Source organism: Thamnophis elegans, chromosome 7 (assembly GCF_009769535.1).
Source record: "Thamnophis elegans isolate rThaEle1 chromosome 7, rThaEle1.pri, whole genome shotgun sequence".
Taxonomy (NCBI): domain Eukaryota; kingdom Metazoa; phylum Chordata; class Lepidosauria; order Squamata; family Colubridae; genus Thamnophis; species Thamnophis elegans.
In genome coordinates this window covers 471,835-487,191 of record NC_045547.1, presented here as the reverse complement: position 1 = coordinate 487,191, position 15,357 = coordinate 471,835, and the positions used below count along the sequence as shown (strand labels likewise).

General features: G+C 58.7%; 1 protein-coding gene across 1 annotated transcript; it reads left to right on the top strand.

The window, feature by feature from the left end:
- Nucleotides 1–5,881: 5,881 nt before the first annotated feature.
- On the top strand, nt 5,882–12,606 carry CHKB (choline kinase beta). The gene is made up of 11 exons (XM_032221766.1): nt 5,882–6,091; nt 6,564–6,672; nt 7,309–7,422; nt 8,325–8,458; nt 8,561–8,665; nt 9,006–9,064; nt 9,187–9,274; nt 9,373–9,481; nt 10,795–10,901; nt 11,137–11,218; nt 11,377–12,606. The coding sequence occupies exons 1-11, from the start codon at nt 5,913–5,915 to the stop codon at nt 11,431–11,433; spliced, it is 1,143 nt and encodes a 380-aa protein (XP_032077657.1). The 5' UTR covers nt 5,882–5,912; the 3' UTR covers nt 11,434–12,606.
- The last annotated feature ends 2,751 nt before the right edge of the window (nt 12,607–15,357 follow it).

The window sequence follows — 15,357 nt, the reverse complement described above, 5'->3', positions numbered from 1 at the left end:
CTGTCCCTCTTCTCCTCCTCCTCCTCCCAGTTCTTCAGCCCCGTTCGGCTCTTCCCGAGAGAGACGGAGCGAGTGAGCAAGCGCCCGTCCTCCACAGGAAAACCTCCACCTGTTTCCTTGACTGCCTGGAAGATCACGTGGGCCCCTGCCGAAGCATGTTTACCTGCTCCCTCCGGCCCTCAGGGACGAGGGAGGAGCCAGGCAGGGAAGCCTCCATGCCAGCCCTGGGAGCAGGCAGGGGCAGGGAGGAACGGACCCTCCCCACGGCAGCCCCAGAGTTAGGGGGGTGGGAGGGATCTTGGGAGCCCGCTAGGTCCACCTCCAGTTCAATGAGTTGAACATGGTTGACCCAAGGTTGCCCAAAGACCGCCTGGGGAGCCCAGGGATGGGAGGATGGATGTACTTCTTCACTCTTCATCATCATCACAGCTATAAACCATCCAGCAACGGCAGAGTCTCCTAAAGATTCTCAGCCTTCCCAATGTGGCGGCCCTTTAATACAGTTCCTCATGTTGTGGTGACTCCCAGCCATAGAATTGGTGGCTCGATTCCTAAGACCATCGAAAATGTGTGACTCCCGATGGTCTTAGGCGACCCCTGTGAAAGGATCGTTCGACCCCCAAAGGGGTCCCGACCCACAGGTTGAGAACCACCGTCCTAAAGAGCAACCAATGACCTCTTCTGCCCACATCCCTAGAAACACCCCAACTCATTTTAATCCTGCTGTCAGCAACTTGTTCACCAGTGTTCATTTCGTGTTTGAATTGCACAATTTGTGGCTCATCTTTGATCATAATAGTTTGAAAGTGGAACAGCAGCCGAGGCTGAATTTCCAGCAACCCGAGAGAACCAGAGGAGCCTGTCAGTCTGTCCGTCTGGTCAACTGTTTGGTCTCACAGTCCTGGACTCCCGACTCTCCCTGGGAACATCACGCTCCCCAAAGTCTCCCATCCCCCCGTTCCTGCACGGATCTCCCTGCCGCTACCAGATCACCTGCCTTTGCTTCCCTCCCCACTCAAGGCTGCTCTAGATCTGGATTTTGGCTCCCTGGAATAGAGATCCAAGGATCAGAAGAGAGTAACAGAACACCCCTAACATATGGGGTGCCGCAGGGTTCGGTCTTATCCCCCCTACTATTTAACATCTACATGAAACCGCTGGGTGAGATCATTCGGAGGCACGGGATAAGATACCATCAATACGCGGACGATACTCAGTTGTATCTGTCCGCCCCGTGCCAACTCAATGAAGCGGTGGACGTGATGAACCGGGGTCTTGAGGCCGTTATGGACTGGATGAGGGCTAACAAGCTTGTACTCAACCCGAAGAAGACTGAGTGGCTGTTGTGTTTCCCTCCCAATAATTCGACCAGTGTTCCATCGCTCAGGCTGGGGGGTCAAATTTTATACCCCTCAGAGAAGGTTCGCAATTTGGGAGTCCTCCTGGACTCACAGCTGACTTTCGACCACCATCTGACGGCTGTGACCAGGGGGGCATTTGCCCAGGTTCGCCTGGTCCGCCAGTTGCGACCCTACCTGAACCGGCCCTCACAACAATCACTCGGGCCCTTGTGACCTCTAGGCTGGAATACTGCAATGTGCTCTACATGGGGCTGCCCTTGAAGAGCATCCGGCGACTTCAGCTAGTCCAGAATGCGGCCGCGCGAGCGATTGTGAGTGCACCTCGGTTCACCCACATAATACCTATCCTCTGCGAGCTGCACTGGCTACCTGTTGATCTCCGGGTGCGCTTCAAGGTGCTACTTGTCACTCATAAAGCCCTCCATGGTAGTGGATCTGCGTACTTGAGAGACCGCCTCCTGCCAATCACCTCCTTGCGACCAATTAGATCGCATAGATTAGGCCTCCTCCGAATACCATCCGCCAGTCAGTGTCGACTGGCAACCACACGGAGGAGAGCCTTCTCTGTGGCAGCTCCGACCCTTTGGAACGATCTCCCCGTGGAGATTCGTACCCTCACCACCGTCCAGACCTTCCGCACAGCCCTTAAGACCTGGCTAGCCCGTCAGGCCTGGGGATAAAGATAATCTATCCCCACCCGAATGATGAATGAATGTTGTTTACTATTTTACTTTTATGTATTGTTTTGTGTTTATTGTCTGTACCCTCCCTTCCTTATTTTATGTAAGCCACCCTGAGTCCCCACGGGGAAAAGGGCGGCCTATAAATACTAATAAAATAATAAAATAAATAAAATAAAAATAAATAGTTGGAGTTGGAGGGGACCTTGGGGGTCATCTAGTCCAACCCTCTGCTAAGGCAGGAAACCTTGTACCATTTCAAACAAATGGTTGTCCACTCTCTTCTTGAAAACCCACAACTTCTGGAGGCAAATTGTTCTGCTGGTTAATTCTCCACATTGTCAGGAAATTTCTCCTCAGTTCCAAGTTGCTTCCCTCCTTGATTAGTTTCCACCCATTGCTTCTTGTTCTACCCTCAGATGCCTTGGAGAATAGCTTGACTCCCTCTTCTTTGTGGCAACCCCTGAGATATTGGAAGACTCCCATCATGTCTCCCCTAGTCCTCCTTTTCACTAAACTAGCCATGCCCAGTTCCTGCAACCGTTCTTCATATGTTTTAGCCTCCAGTCCCCTCATCCTCTTTCTTGCTCTTCTCCGCGCACTTTCCAGAGTCTCCACGTCTTTTCTACTTCGTGGCGACCAAAACTGGATTTGGTATTCCAAGTGGGAAGGTCTCCCCAGGACATCCTAAAGTGGATCAACTCTTCCAACCCCCATTAGATAAACCCCCGTTGCTCTGGGGCTCAGCTCATGGGGCGGAAAGGCCCCCAAGCGCTGCTCCTCACCTCCAGCTCCACAAAGCCGCCCAGTCCTTCCACCTGGTCCACGTGGACACGCGTCTGGCCCACCACGTACAGATGGCGTGCCTTCTTCACCACTCCTTGCTCTCCAAGCGCCTGGGACAGCACTGCCTGGGCCGGGGAAAGAGGAGTCAGAGGCCAGCATGGCTGCACATTCATTCACCAACCAGAGGTCGTACAGTGAATCGCATGTCCCAGCCCCCATTTCTAAGAGGCCTCAGCCCCCCCCTCTCTGTCCCTGGATATGAAGCCCAAGGGGTCACCGGGAGCAGATGGGCTGCAGTGGGAGAGGAAGGGGCTTTTTCAAAAGGCAACTGGAAGTTCTTGATTTTTTCCTTGAAGAACATTTCTCTTCTCACCCAAGAAGCTTCTTCAGTTCTGAAGAGCTAAACAACATGTCCAGAACTGAAGAAGCTTCTTGGGTGAGAAGAGAAATGTTCTTCAAGGAAAAAATCAAGAACTTCCAGTTGCCTTTTGAAAAAGCCCCTTTGGGACAACCTGCATGACGAAGAACCTGCATGGACAATGGGAGATGGGGAGGAAGAGGCAGCCTTGGAAGAGCACCAGGGCAGGAGAGGAAATCGGATGCACGTCCCGGAAACGCGTGGACGGCCCCGGAGGAAAGTGGCCAGCACAGACGAGGACCTGCCTGGGCTGACCCAGCTTCCTCTGACCATCTCCAGGAGGGACAGAGTCTCACACAAGATGACCTCCTGATCCGGCCTCGCATGGGAACTGGGCACTTCCAAGCTTCAGGTCTGCTGGGCCCAGCATCCTCCCGTCAAAGGCTGGATGGGGGAGGGGGCAAATGGGCAACCGCTGCGTGATGGGGAAGGGGGGGAGCAGCTGATAACCGGTGACCACAGAGGCCTGGAAGCAGTTTGTACCAGCGGGCACCAAGGCCACGCACCCTGAGAAAGAACAGGAATTGCCCCAAAACTTCTCAGAACATCCTAGACAGCTGCAATTAGCCAGATGTGGGCTGGTCATAAGGGGAGGGAAGGAGGGAAACTTTGCTGTATCTTTTCACGCAGGAAACCCGGAGATCCAGCCTGACTTCCTTTAGTAAAAGAGCCTTTTGCTTCAGCCTCATGGAGTCAAGGGGTTTTTCCCCCCACAGGGACTGGGGGCGGGGGGGGGCAGGTCTGACAGCCTCAAACATTCATGTGGATGCTGGAAGCAGAGATGGGTCCTGCTCCCCTCCAGAATGACCGTTCTGAGCTTTCCAAAGCCTTGCCCCCCCCCAAACCAGCCCCCCAGGGCCATTCCCACAGCAAGCAGCCCTTCCCCGTCCACCGGGCGAAGTTACCACGAGTCCTCCGGGGTCATTGGTGGGAGAGGTGGTGAAATGAGAGAGCTTAGGGGCTGTTGTGTTCGGCCGGTCATAAAACACCAGCTCTCCGTGGCCATCCTGCAGAGAAAAGGTGGGTCCAGAGTCAGCCTCACCTGGTAAAGGGATCAGGGTCAGACCTACAGAGCAAAATAAGCAGATTCTTCTGATTATTCTGAAAGGCAGCCCTGGGGGGCATCCCTGAGCAGCAGCAGCAGAGAAAATGCAGGTGTAAAACGGACTGGAAGGCCTGGCGGGAAACCGCTTAGCAGATTTTTTTGAATTTGGGGAGTGATGAAGATGAAGGAGTCTCGCTCATCCTCCGAAGGGGGGGAGGAGGAGGGTCTGTCCCACTAAGCTGCCTGGAGGAAGAATGTCCTGAAACAGGAACTGCCCTTTAATGGGCCCATCCTGGAAGGAAGAGCTGGAGAGGCTCCCTCGAGGGGCAAAAGGGGGGGGAGCAAGGTGAGGCCCCCCCCCCATCCCGCTCGGTTACTGGGTTACTCACTCTGAAGTCGCGAACCTTCAGCCGCCCGTGGGGAACAGAAAAGAAGGTGTCCGTCTGAAGGATGAGGGAGCCTGGGGATCCACTCAGCTCCTCCACCCTGCGGATCAGCTGGGCCAGATCCTGCACCCGGGCCTTGATCTCCACATTTGCTGGCATCTACAAGACAATCAGAGGTCAGGGGAAGCCGAGGATGGGGGTCCCTGGAGCTCTCTGAGCTGGGCGGTTTCCCTGCAGACGCCTCGTGGGCCAACTAGGTAGCATCCCCGGTGCTCGAAGGGAGGGGGGGTTCCCCTCTCTTCCTATACTGGTGGCTCCCCCTGTGGGCCTTGGCAGGAGGGTTTCCTTGGTTCCTCAATCGGCCTCTTCTTTATTGTCTGGGGCTCTTTTGCTTGACTTGCAGTTCCTTGCTTTGGGGTATAAACACAGAGCAACCCCCCTCCAGCACTGATGGTGCTCCCTAGCAGGGTCATGGAAGGTCTGCAAGGAAACCACCCAGCTCAGAGCGGGCCAGGGACTCTGTGCCTCAATCCTGAATTATAGCGACTCTCTTCTCTTGAAGCCGAGGATCTCCGGGGGGAATTTCCCTCCAAGGACCCCAGCCCATCCCCTGCCCCCCTCCCACCCCCTCCGCCGAGCAGACTGGGGGGGGGGGCTGAGCCCGGCACAGCAGTGGGGGACCCAGCCCGGGTCTTCCTTCGCGGGAGGCGTTCTGGTTCTCCAAACCCCCGGTTGCCCCAGACACGGGTGGGTCTCAGCTGGTTCCACGCCCCCTTCAAGAGGCTCCGCCCCGCAGCGGACAGGCTGGTCCAACTGGCAGCGGACCCCCCCCCCCCCGCCCTCCTGGGCCGACCGGGCGGAAAAAGGGAGCTGCCCTGAGCGGACGCACAACCCTTGTTCCGCGGCGCCCGTACACCCATTCTTTTCGCCCGAGTAAAGCCGCGGAGCCGCCTAAGCCGCCTTTTCCAAGGAACGCACCCTCAGTTGCGGGTCAGTTCACCCGGAGGCGCGTTTACACAAACGCCGCTACACGTGTCGCGACCTTCACCCTCGCCGGGTTCTGCCGCTCCGCGATTGGCGCCGCACCCGCCTACGTCACGTCCTCCGATTGGCCGCCGCCTCCCCCTTGCCCCGCCCCCCCCTGTGCCGGGCCCGAACCGGCCAATGGGAGCGCGCGTGGGCGGGGCCGGCGGGGCGGGGCAAGGGGGAGGCGCGGCCATCGGTCGACTGCTGGCGATGGAGGCGCCCGAGGGAGACGGGCCGGATGGAGACCGAGCAGCGCCCCGCTCGCCCCGCGGCTCCCCGGCCGTCCCCGCGGCCACCCGCCTGCGCGCCTTCCTCTGGTGCCGCGAGTTCCTGGCCGGGGCCTGGCGCCGCTTGGCCGCCCCCGAGCAGCTGGGCATCGTCCCGGTCAGGTGAGCCCGTGACGTCACCCGCCCGTGACGTCATCCGCCCCGCCCCTGGGAGTCCGCTTCCCCCGGGAGAAGCGCCGGCCTCTCCCGCCGGAGCCCCTCGGCCCCTTGACCAGGGCGCCCCCCCCCCCCGGAGCCCCTCCAGCGGAGGATTGTGGGAGTTGGAGTCCGGAAGTCTTAAAGGGAGCCGCTGCGGGAGCTGCCCTCCTGGCCCCGGGAGAGGCGCCACAGCCACGCGTACGGAGAACACAGGTAGTCCTCGCCTTACGACCACACCGGAGCCCCAGGTTCCTGTTGCTAAGTGTGGCCTTTGTCAAGTCGAGGACTACCTGTGGCAGAGTGGGAAGGGAGCTGGGAGGTCCTCCAGTCCAGCCCCCTCGCTTGCCTCCCCTGGGATGCTGCCTGTGTCCTGTCCCACCAGCCCCCCCCCCACTTGGGCTGCCCCCCAACCTGCCCGTCTCTGCTTCCCCCACAGTGGAGGGCTGAGCAACCTGCTCTACAGATGCTCCCTGCCGGACCACATCCCCTCCGCCCAGGAGGAGCCACGCCAGGTCCTGCTCCGCGTCTACGGCGTCATCCTCCAGGTGAGCTACTGATAAAAGTGACTTATGACCATGTTTCACACTTAACGACCATTGAAGCATCCCCGTGGTCAAGGGAGGTACATTTGGATGCTTGACTCACATTTATGACGGTTGCCGTGTCCCCGGCTCATGTCCCCACAAGCAAAGTCAAGAGGGAATGTTGTTTACTTAACAACTGCAGTGGTTCACTTAATGACTCTGGCAACAAAGTTCATAAAATGGGACAAAACTCATTTAACAAATTTCTCATTTAGCGACATGCATTTGGTCATAAGTTGAGAACTACCTGTACTTAAGAAAATTGATATGGCCGCCCAAGGAGGGCCGTTCTGGCTTTGCCACAAGTGGTTGTGCGCCTCCACTTTGCGCATCTCCCTCCCTCCCGGCCGTGGGCTCCCCTGGCAGGGAAGAGCTGAAGCAGCCGCTCCTGGGTAGTGGATTCTCCCAGACTGGCTTCAGTGGACTGATGACCGCTTGACCGCCCCCTTCAGGACTGTTTCACTGCAGGTCTGGGGATGCCCAAGAGCCTCCAGGCTTCTGGCTCCTGGCCTGCTGGAGCCCGGCTGGGCAGCTCAGGCCCAGGTTTACTCTGGAGCCCCTCCAACTCTCCCCCCCCCCCTTCTCTCTCTCCCGCAGGGGGTCGACTCGCTGGTTCTGGAGAGTGTGATGTTCGCCATCCTGGCCGAGCGGGCCCTGGGACCACGGCTGTATGGCATCTTCCCACAGGGGCGCCTGGAGGAATACATCCCGGTAGAGCCTCCCCCCCTCCCCTCCCTGGCAGGCAACAGGGGGCTGAACCTGGCCTGGCACTGCCTCCCAACACAGTTTCCAGGCACACGGTGATCCCGCCGGGGCTCCTTTCTCCTCCTCCTTTGCCTGGGATGGTACAGGGCCTCCTGCCTGAGCAGGGGGTTGGACTAGAAGACCTCCAAGGTCCCCTCCAACTCTCTTCTTCTGAGTCCCAGAATCCCATTTTAGAAAATGGTGAAGAACTAAAGGGAGGCGAGGACAGGAGGGGGGCTGCCAACTCCTTCTGCCCCTGGGTCCACAATTCGGCTCCCGTCCTTGCTTTAAAGCGCTCAGCCCCCCCCCCCAGGCAGAGGGGCAAGGCTGCCCTCCCCAGCCCCACCCAAGCGCTCCCTAGGGAGGAGTTGCTGTGGGAGAGAGACGTCGTCGTGCGGAGGTTTCAACTGGAGTCCGAATTGGACGTAGCTCTGCTTTGTCTAGAATTTTATTTCTTTTACTTTATTCAACTTCTGACTCTGGATGACTTTGAATTCAAAAAGATAGAAAACGAAGCCACGAAACAGGCAAAAAGGAGCAGCCCCCCCTGGAAACGTAGGAAGAGCAACCGAAATCCTCAATTCTCACACTGGGGAAACAGCCTCCCAAGACTTGGGGAAGCGAAGCGGTGGGCGGCTGGGCCTCAGGGCGGCTTTGTGCAGTCAGCGGGGGTGGGGGGCAGGAGTCCTTGGCTCCCGGCCTGCTTTCAAGAGTCTGTGGGGGGCTTCTCAATCAAGGTGAGGTCAGGGCCCTCCGTGGCCCCCTGCAGCCCCTCCTCTCCACCCGCTTCCCCACTGGCTCTGAGCCCCCCACTCTCTCCAGCCGCCACCACCCCCGGCCTCAGGGCTGCCCTTTCTCTCCCCCCACAGAGCCGCCGCCTGGTCACGGAGGACCTGCTGGAGCCCAGCATCTCGGGGGAGATCGCGGTGAAGATGGCCCGCTTCCATGGCATGGTGATGCCCTTCAACAAGGAGCCGAAGTGGATGTTTGGGACCATGGAGAGGTGGGTGGCCCCTCGGCTGCAGAGGGGGCTGGGGCTGCTCTAGCCCCGCCCAGGACTCCAGAGGCCGCCTCCCCTCCCTTCACCCTCCTCCCTTCCCGGCAGGTACCTGAAGCAGATCTCTGAACTCACCTTTTCCCAGGAGGCCCAGCGGCACAAGCTGAACCGGCTCAAGGCCTACAACCTGGAGGCCGAAATGCACAGCCTCAGGTGAGCCCAGAGAGAGGCCCAGAGGGGCTGCCAGATTCCGGGCCACCCACCACTTGCCCCTTGGGTCTCGGCCCCTGGCTCCCTGCCAATTCTGCAGTAGTCTCCCCCCTCTTCCCCCTGGGATCAGAAAAGTGCTGCCGGTGGACTCAGAGGTTGGGACCTTCCAGGTCCCACACCCAAAGGGCCGCCTTGTATGGAAAGACTGGGAGGGTCGTGGAGCCCCACTCCCCACGGCTTGAGCAGACAACCCTCCTGCCTTGTGGGCCCCTCCCTCAGGAAGGAAAAGGGCTGAGCTGTGCAAAGCCCCTCCCCCTTTTCTCTCTCTCTTCCTCTTCCCCAGGACGCTGCTGGAGGCCACGCCGTCCCCCGTGGTTTTCTGCCACAATGACGTGCAGGAAGGTGAGGGCGGCAGAGACGCGGGGGCCCTCGCCAGCCATGTGGCAGAAGCCTGGAAGGAGGTCCTGGCTGGCCCAATGGCCAACTCCCCTTTCTCCCCTCTCTCTCCCCCACTCTCCACGCAGGGAACATCCTCCTCCTGGCCGGGCGCGAGGCCTCCTCCACAGACCGGCTGATGCTCATTGACTTTGAGTACAGCAGCTACAACTACCGGTAGGGCGGCCTCCGCAGCCGGGTCAAAGGGACGAAATGGGAGGGGCCGGTTCAGGGGCCACCCAAAGACCATCCCCCCCCTCCTCCTCCTCCTGCAGGGGCTTTGACCTCGCCAATCACTTCTGTGAGTGGGTCTACAGCTACGCCCACGATGAGTGGCCTTTCTACAAAGCCAGCCTGGAGAAGTACCCCAGCCGCCAGCAACAGGTAACGGCCCTGGGGGGAGGGCGGGGCTGGATTGGAGGGGACGGCAGAAGGCCTGGCTCAGGGATTCTGGGAGTTGAAGTCCAGGGGTCACGCAGAGGCCATCGCTGCCCATCCCCGGAGTCAACCAGGCCCGTGGAATCAAACGCAGGACCCCAACCTCCGACCTCCAGCCTGGCTCCAGTGGGGCTCATGGTGAAGAGTGCAGCCTGGAGAAATAACGGGAGGGAGGGGGGGTCTCCCAGGGTCTGAAGGATGCGCTCGTCTTTATACATTTCGGGAAAGGAGGAGAAATAATGCGGCCACCTGTAGACAAGAGCCGTAGGTGGTGAGAGCGAAGCTCCCCCTTCCCAGCCCTTCTAGGGTTTCTGTCCTCCAAGGAAGACGATGGCCAGAAGCCCAGGGCTGGCCTTGCCACAGGAGCCCCAATGAGCAGCCCTCCTTTCTCCCTTCCTGCCTTGCTCACCTGCCCCCCCCTTCCTCCAAGGATGCCTCTCCTCCCACACTGGGTGGCCCAGCAGCAGTGACCTGGGGGGGGGGGGCTGGAGAGCCCTGGTCTCAGCTCAGGCGGCCCCCGGCCTCTCTGGCCGATTGGGACTTGAGCTAGTGAGTTTATAATTGGATCTCTGGATCGGTCTTGCCTTCTGCTGTGGGGGGTCTTAGTTTAAATGCTCCCCAGGACTCCCAGCTTAGGTGGGGCCTTGGAGGTCTTCTAGTCTAAGCCCTCATCTCGGACCCTGCAGCCTCTCTTTAAAAGCCCCCAGGGATGGAGCCCCCACAATGGCTGGAGCCTTTCCTCTGGTTGATGGCAGGTCCTCCTTGGGTTTAGGCCGGTCCTTTCCTTGGTCAACTTCCATCCGTTGCTTCTCCTCCTGCCTTTGGGTGCTTTGGAGAATAGCTTGACCCCCCACTTCTTTGGGGCAGCCCGACACTAGTCCTCCTCTTCCTTAGGTATGCCCAATTGCCGCCACAGTTCTTCAAAGGGTTTCAGCCTCCAGCTCCTTTAATCACCTTCGTTGCTCTTCTCTGCCCCCTTTCTGGAATCTTCCTTATATTGTGGGGAGGGCTTGGGGGGCATCAGTTGAGCATCAAGGAGGACCTTTGGCCTCCTGAGCAGCAGCGACTCTTCAGGGATTGCTAGGAACCGGTTGGGGAGGCCTTTGCCCAGCCCAGCCGGAAGCTGCTTCCTCCTCGACTTCCGTGGGGTCTCTAGCACCGGCCCCTGTTTATTTCGGGCCAGTTGTCCCTGGGGTCTCGGCAGCTGTGCCTGGTGGCAGCAGGATGCGGTTGGCCTCACCTCTCTCGTCTCCCCTCAGCTGCACTTCATCCGGTGTTACCTGCAGGAGGCAGGTGGGAAGGCCGACCCCCCCTCGCCGGAGGAGCAGGAGCGCCTGGAGGCCAAGATGCTTCTGGAGATCAGCCGGTCAGTCTTGTGGGTGGGGGGGGGGGTGGCTGGAACCGCTGCGGCAGCCGGCATTTCCTGGGGTTGGGAGTCAAGAGCTGTGACAGTTTCCTCTGAGGGCGGGGAGGGGGGGGCATTGCGAGGGGCTTCGGTCTGCCCCTCATTCCCCTGGGAAATGCTCCCAGTGAGAAAAAGCACGAATGGCAGACCCCTCCCTCCCTTCCCCGGCTGACTCTTTCTCCCCCACCCCCTGCAGGTTCACCTTGGCCTCCCATTTCTTCTGGGGCCTCTGGTCCATCCTGCAGGCCAAGATCTCCACCATTGAGTTTGGCTACCTGGTGAGTGCCGAGGGCTCCCATCTCACCCCCCCCCCAGGGCCGCCCCTAGAGGGACAAAGGGGCACCCTAAGGGATCCCAGGGCTGCCCCTCCCTTTCCCCAGACCAAAGTGGGCCGGGAAGGTGAGTCACTTTGTTGTCCCTCCTTCCCTCCTTCCAGGAATACGCCCAGTGCCGCTTTGAGGCCTACTTCCAGCAGAAGGCCAGGGGAGAGTGACCATAGGCTGGCCAGCGGCCATGAACTGGCCTGACCAGGGCTGGCATATCGGACAGCTGGAACTGAGGGACCAAGACTGGAGGGGTGGCTGGTCAGCCCTCCTGCAAGACACACTCTCTGCACATCTGCCTCAGGGATGTGGTGCCTGGATTTGTTCGGCCAACCTGGGGTTTGGGGGCTGCTGTGACCCGTGCAGGGCAGCCTCCTCTGGAGCAGCTTGGGGGGGGGGGTCAGTGCCTTCCTCGGTTGCAGTCCAGGTTGACAGACAGAAAGGGCGTCATGTCCACAGCCCCTCTCGTGTGGGGCGCCTCGGAGCCCGAAGCTCCACCCTCTCCTGCTGAACATCTGCATGAAACCGCTGGGAGAGGGAGGGGGTTGCCTTCCAGGCCAAGCCTCCGCCAGGAAGCCCCAGGTGCAAGTGACCAACCAGGCCCACCTGTGGCCTTTGCACACCTGGGTCTGTGTGATGCCCCTCCCCCCTCTGGGTCAGCTGTGTCCCCATCCTTGGTCTTGTGGGGGGCCCCATTTCCCTCTTCCAGACTGGGGTGCAGCTGGGGTGGGGGAGGGTCATCCTGCCACAAGACGAACCTTTGCGCTTTTCGTCCCCCGTGTGCCAGTTGCCCCCTCGGCCTTCAGCTCCCCTCACAGAGGACTGCGATGCCCTGGAGGTGGGGCTGCCCTCGAAGGCCACCCAGAAGCCACAGCCGGTAGAGGAAGCCTCTCGGGGGCCCTTCCAGCTGCCAGCCGGCGTCCGTTGCCTCCAAAGCTCTGCAGGTCAGAGAGCTGGAGGGCCGCTTGTCTCCGGTCATTTCTGGAGGGGATGTGTGCCAAGTCCCCCCCCACCAATGAAGCCCTGCCACCTCCTGGGACCCGGGAAGCCTTGCTCTCCCTTCCCCAGGTCCTCCAGAGGTAAAGACGGTTCCAGAAAGGATGGGAAAGTTGGCTTTGGCTGCAGGCCACTGTTCATGAGACTCAGCGGGCCCCAATCTGTCCTCTTAATTCTACTCTGGGCTAATAAATCCATGAAATGTCCAGCATGGAGGACTCTGATGCCCCTCCCCCCACGAGCTTTTCTGCTGCCCGTTCTGAGCGCAGCTCCTCCCAGAAGCATGAGAGGGCTGGACGGAGGCTTTGCACTGTACAGAATAAAAAAACAACATTCGTTTGTGGGAAGCTGCATTTCACCAGGCGTGTTTTATTTGCGGACAAATAAGGAATCTCGCCATTGGAGGGAACTCCGGGGGGCTTCACCTTCCCAGCCTCTTCCGAAGGGCGGAGGGGGCTCTGAAGCGGAGGGGCTACTCAGCCGGTTCTCTCCCTGTTCGGGCAAACCAGGAGCAGCAGCTGCAGGAGGCTCCACCCACCTGTCCGACATAATGCGTGAGCACTGCACATGCGCAGAAGGGGGTGCGCGTACACGGACGCGGCACCCGCGCTCACATTTGCCGACCAGTAGGGAAAGTGACTCCCACCGCTGGTCTGAAGGTGGAGAGTCTGGGAGGGGGCGTGGGGGGGGGATTCTTGCATTTGTGGTCCAGCCGCAGCATCCTTCGGCCAGGGCAGCCAAATGCTCCCCTCTCCCTCCCCAAGAGGAACAAAGGCTTGACCACAAACTGGACTGGGGGGGGGGGCGCCCTGCCTATGTTGTAGAGGTGGGGGGATCTGGCTGCCCCAGCGGATCGACGGAAGCCCCTGCTAATTTCCCAGGGCTGGATCCGGGGGGGGGGGGTGCTCCCTGCTGGAGGAAGTTGTGGGGGAGGGGAAGGAAGGGCCAATTCCTCAGCTCCAGTTTATGGGGATTCAGAGATGGACTCCAAGGTCCGGAATGGACTGACCGAGTCACCTGAAGAAGAGGACAGGTTAGCTGTATTCTCAGACACGGAGTGGGTTGACAAAGTCCCAACACACAGTTGCGTTAACAAGAACAGAGGTGTGCAAGTACGCACTCGCCCCCCCAGAGTGGACACAACCCCACCAGCCAGCAGGAGAACTGAATGTTCCCCTCCAGCGGAACCTGTGGACAGAGGTCACAGAGCCACTGGTCCCAATGGCTCAGCCGGTTGCCAATGTAATTCAATGCGTTAACAGAGGGATAGAGTCAAGATGACAGTCTACTACTGCTTTACAAAGCCTTAATACGGTGTTTCTCAACCTTGGCAACTTGAAGATGTCCGGACTTCAACTCCCAGAATTCCCCAGCCAGCATTTGCTGGCTGGGGAATTCTGGGAGTTGAAGTCCGGACATCTTCAAGTTGCCAAAGGTTGAGAAACACTGCCTTAATAAGACCATACTTGGAACATGGCATCCAGCCCTGGTCTCCGTGATACTAAAGAGATGCTCTGGGGAGAGTGCAGAGAAGAGCAACCAAAATAATTGGGGGGCTGCTGGGGGCTAAAAGACACGGTGGCAGGAATTGGGAGGTCTCGTCTAGTGAAAAGGAGGACAGCACTGTCCCAATATCTGAGGGGCTCCTACAAAGACGGGGGGGGGGTCAAAGAACGAAAAGGCAGGACGATAAACGATGGTTGGAATCTTAGCAAGGAAAGAAGCAAACCAAAACTGAAGAGAAACTTCCCAAGAGGGAGACCTCGCCATCAACCGACGGAACAGAAGTTGCCTCCAGAGGTTGTGGGGCCTTCAAGGCTTTCCAAAGGAGACTGGCCCGCCAACCGTCCGAAATGATATGGGGTCCCTTGCTTGAGCAGGGGGTTGGACTAGAAGACCTCCAAGGTCCCGTTCCAACTATTACTACCCTGTCCTGTCCTGTTCTATTCTGTTCCACGCCATTTCTATTCCTATTCCATTCTGTTCCCAAAGACCCAGATGGGCCATTTAGCAATAGCAATAAGACTTATATACCGCTTCATAAGGCTTTCAGCCCCCTCTAAGCGGTTCACAGAGTCAGCATATCGCCCCCACCGTCTGGGTCCTCATTTTACCCACCTCGGAAGGATGGAAGGCTGAGTCAACCCTGAGCCGGTGAGATTAGTAGCAATAGCAATAGCAGTTAGACTTATATACCGCTTCATAGGGCTTTCATCCCTCTCTAAGCGGTTTACAGAGTCAGCATATCACCCCCACAGTCTGGGTCCTCATTTCACCCACCTCGGAAGGATGGAAGGCTGAGTCAACCCTGAGCCGGTGAGGTTTGAACAGCCGAACTGCAGAACTGCAGTCAGCTGAAGTAGCCTGCAGTGCTGCACTCTAACCACTGCGCCACCTCGGCTCTGACAGAGAAAATGGGCTTAATAATTGCAAGTGAGATCCAGGGAGTCCTCGCTTAGCAACCGGTCCCTTATCCACCGTCCAGAGCTACTCAAGGCCCAGTCCTGGATTTCTGACGGATGCTTCACCAACCTCCGACCCCATTTTGGACGCTGGGCAACGGCTTCACATGTTCCATCCTTATGACTACAGCTGAGCTCAACATCTCCACTGCCAGGTCGGGCTGTTATAAAGTGAGCTCTGCCCCTTTTGCAACCTCTCTTGCCACAGTTATTAAGTGAATCCCCGCAGCTGTTGAGTGAGTAACATTGGTGAAGTGAACCCTGCTTCCCAGGAGGTCACCAAAGGGAATCACGGGAGCCCAGGACCCTCATCGGTCACTTGCCCAGCATCTGAATTTTGACCCCGTGACGGTGGAGATGCTGCAGCTGTTGTGAGTGTTGTAAATCGCCTTTCCCAATGGCGTTGTGACTTCGGTCACTAAATGAATTCCTGTGGGTAACCTTAGCAGGAATTCCTCTGATCTCCTGCCTCTCCTTCCTTCTCAATTTGCTGCTGCTTCTTCTCTCTTCGTTTTCTCGTTCTTTTCTTCTCCCCCCTCCCCTCCCCCACCCAAGGCAAGGGCTCCACTCCGGCCTGGGGCTGGTGGGGCCCCACGCTCAGCCGATTGCAGTTATGGGGGGAGGGGTATTTGAGGC

Coding starts and splice junctions, on each gene's coding strand:
- CHKB (XM_032221766.1), top strand. CDS start 5,913: ATGGAGGCGCCCGAGGGAGACGGGCCGGATGGAGACCGAGCAGCGCCC. Junction 6,092..6,563: donor CTGGGCATCGTCCCGGTCAG/GTGAGCCCGTGA, acceptor CTTCCCCCACAG/TGGAGGGCTGAGCAACCTGC. Junction 9,275..9,372: donor TACAGCAGCTACAACTACCG/GTAGGGCGGCCT, acceptor CTCCTCCTGCAG/GGGCTTTGACCTCGCCAATC.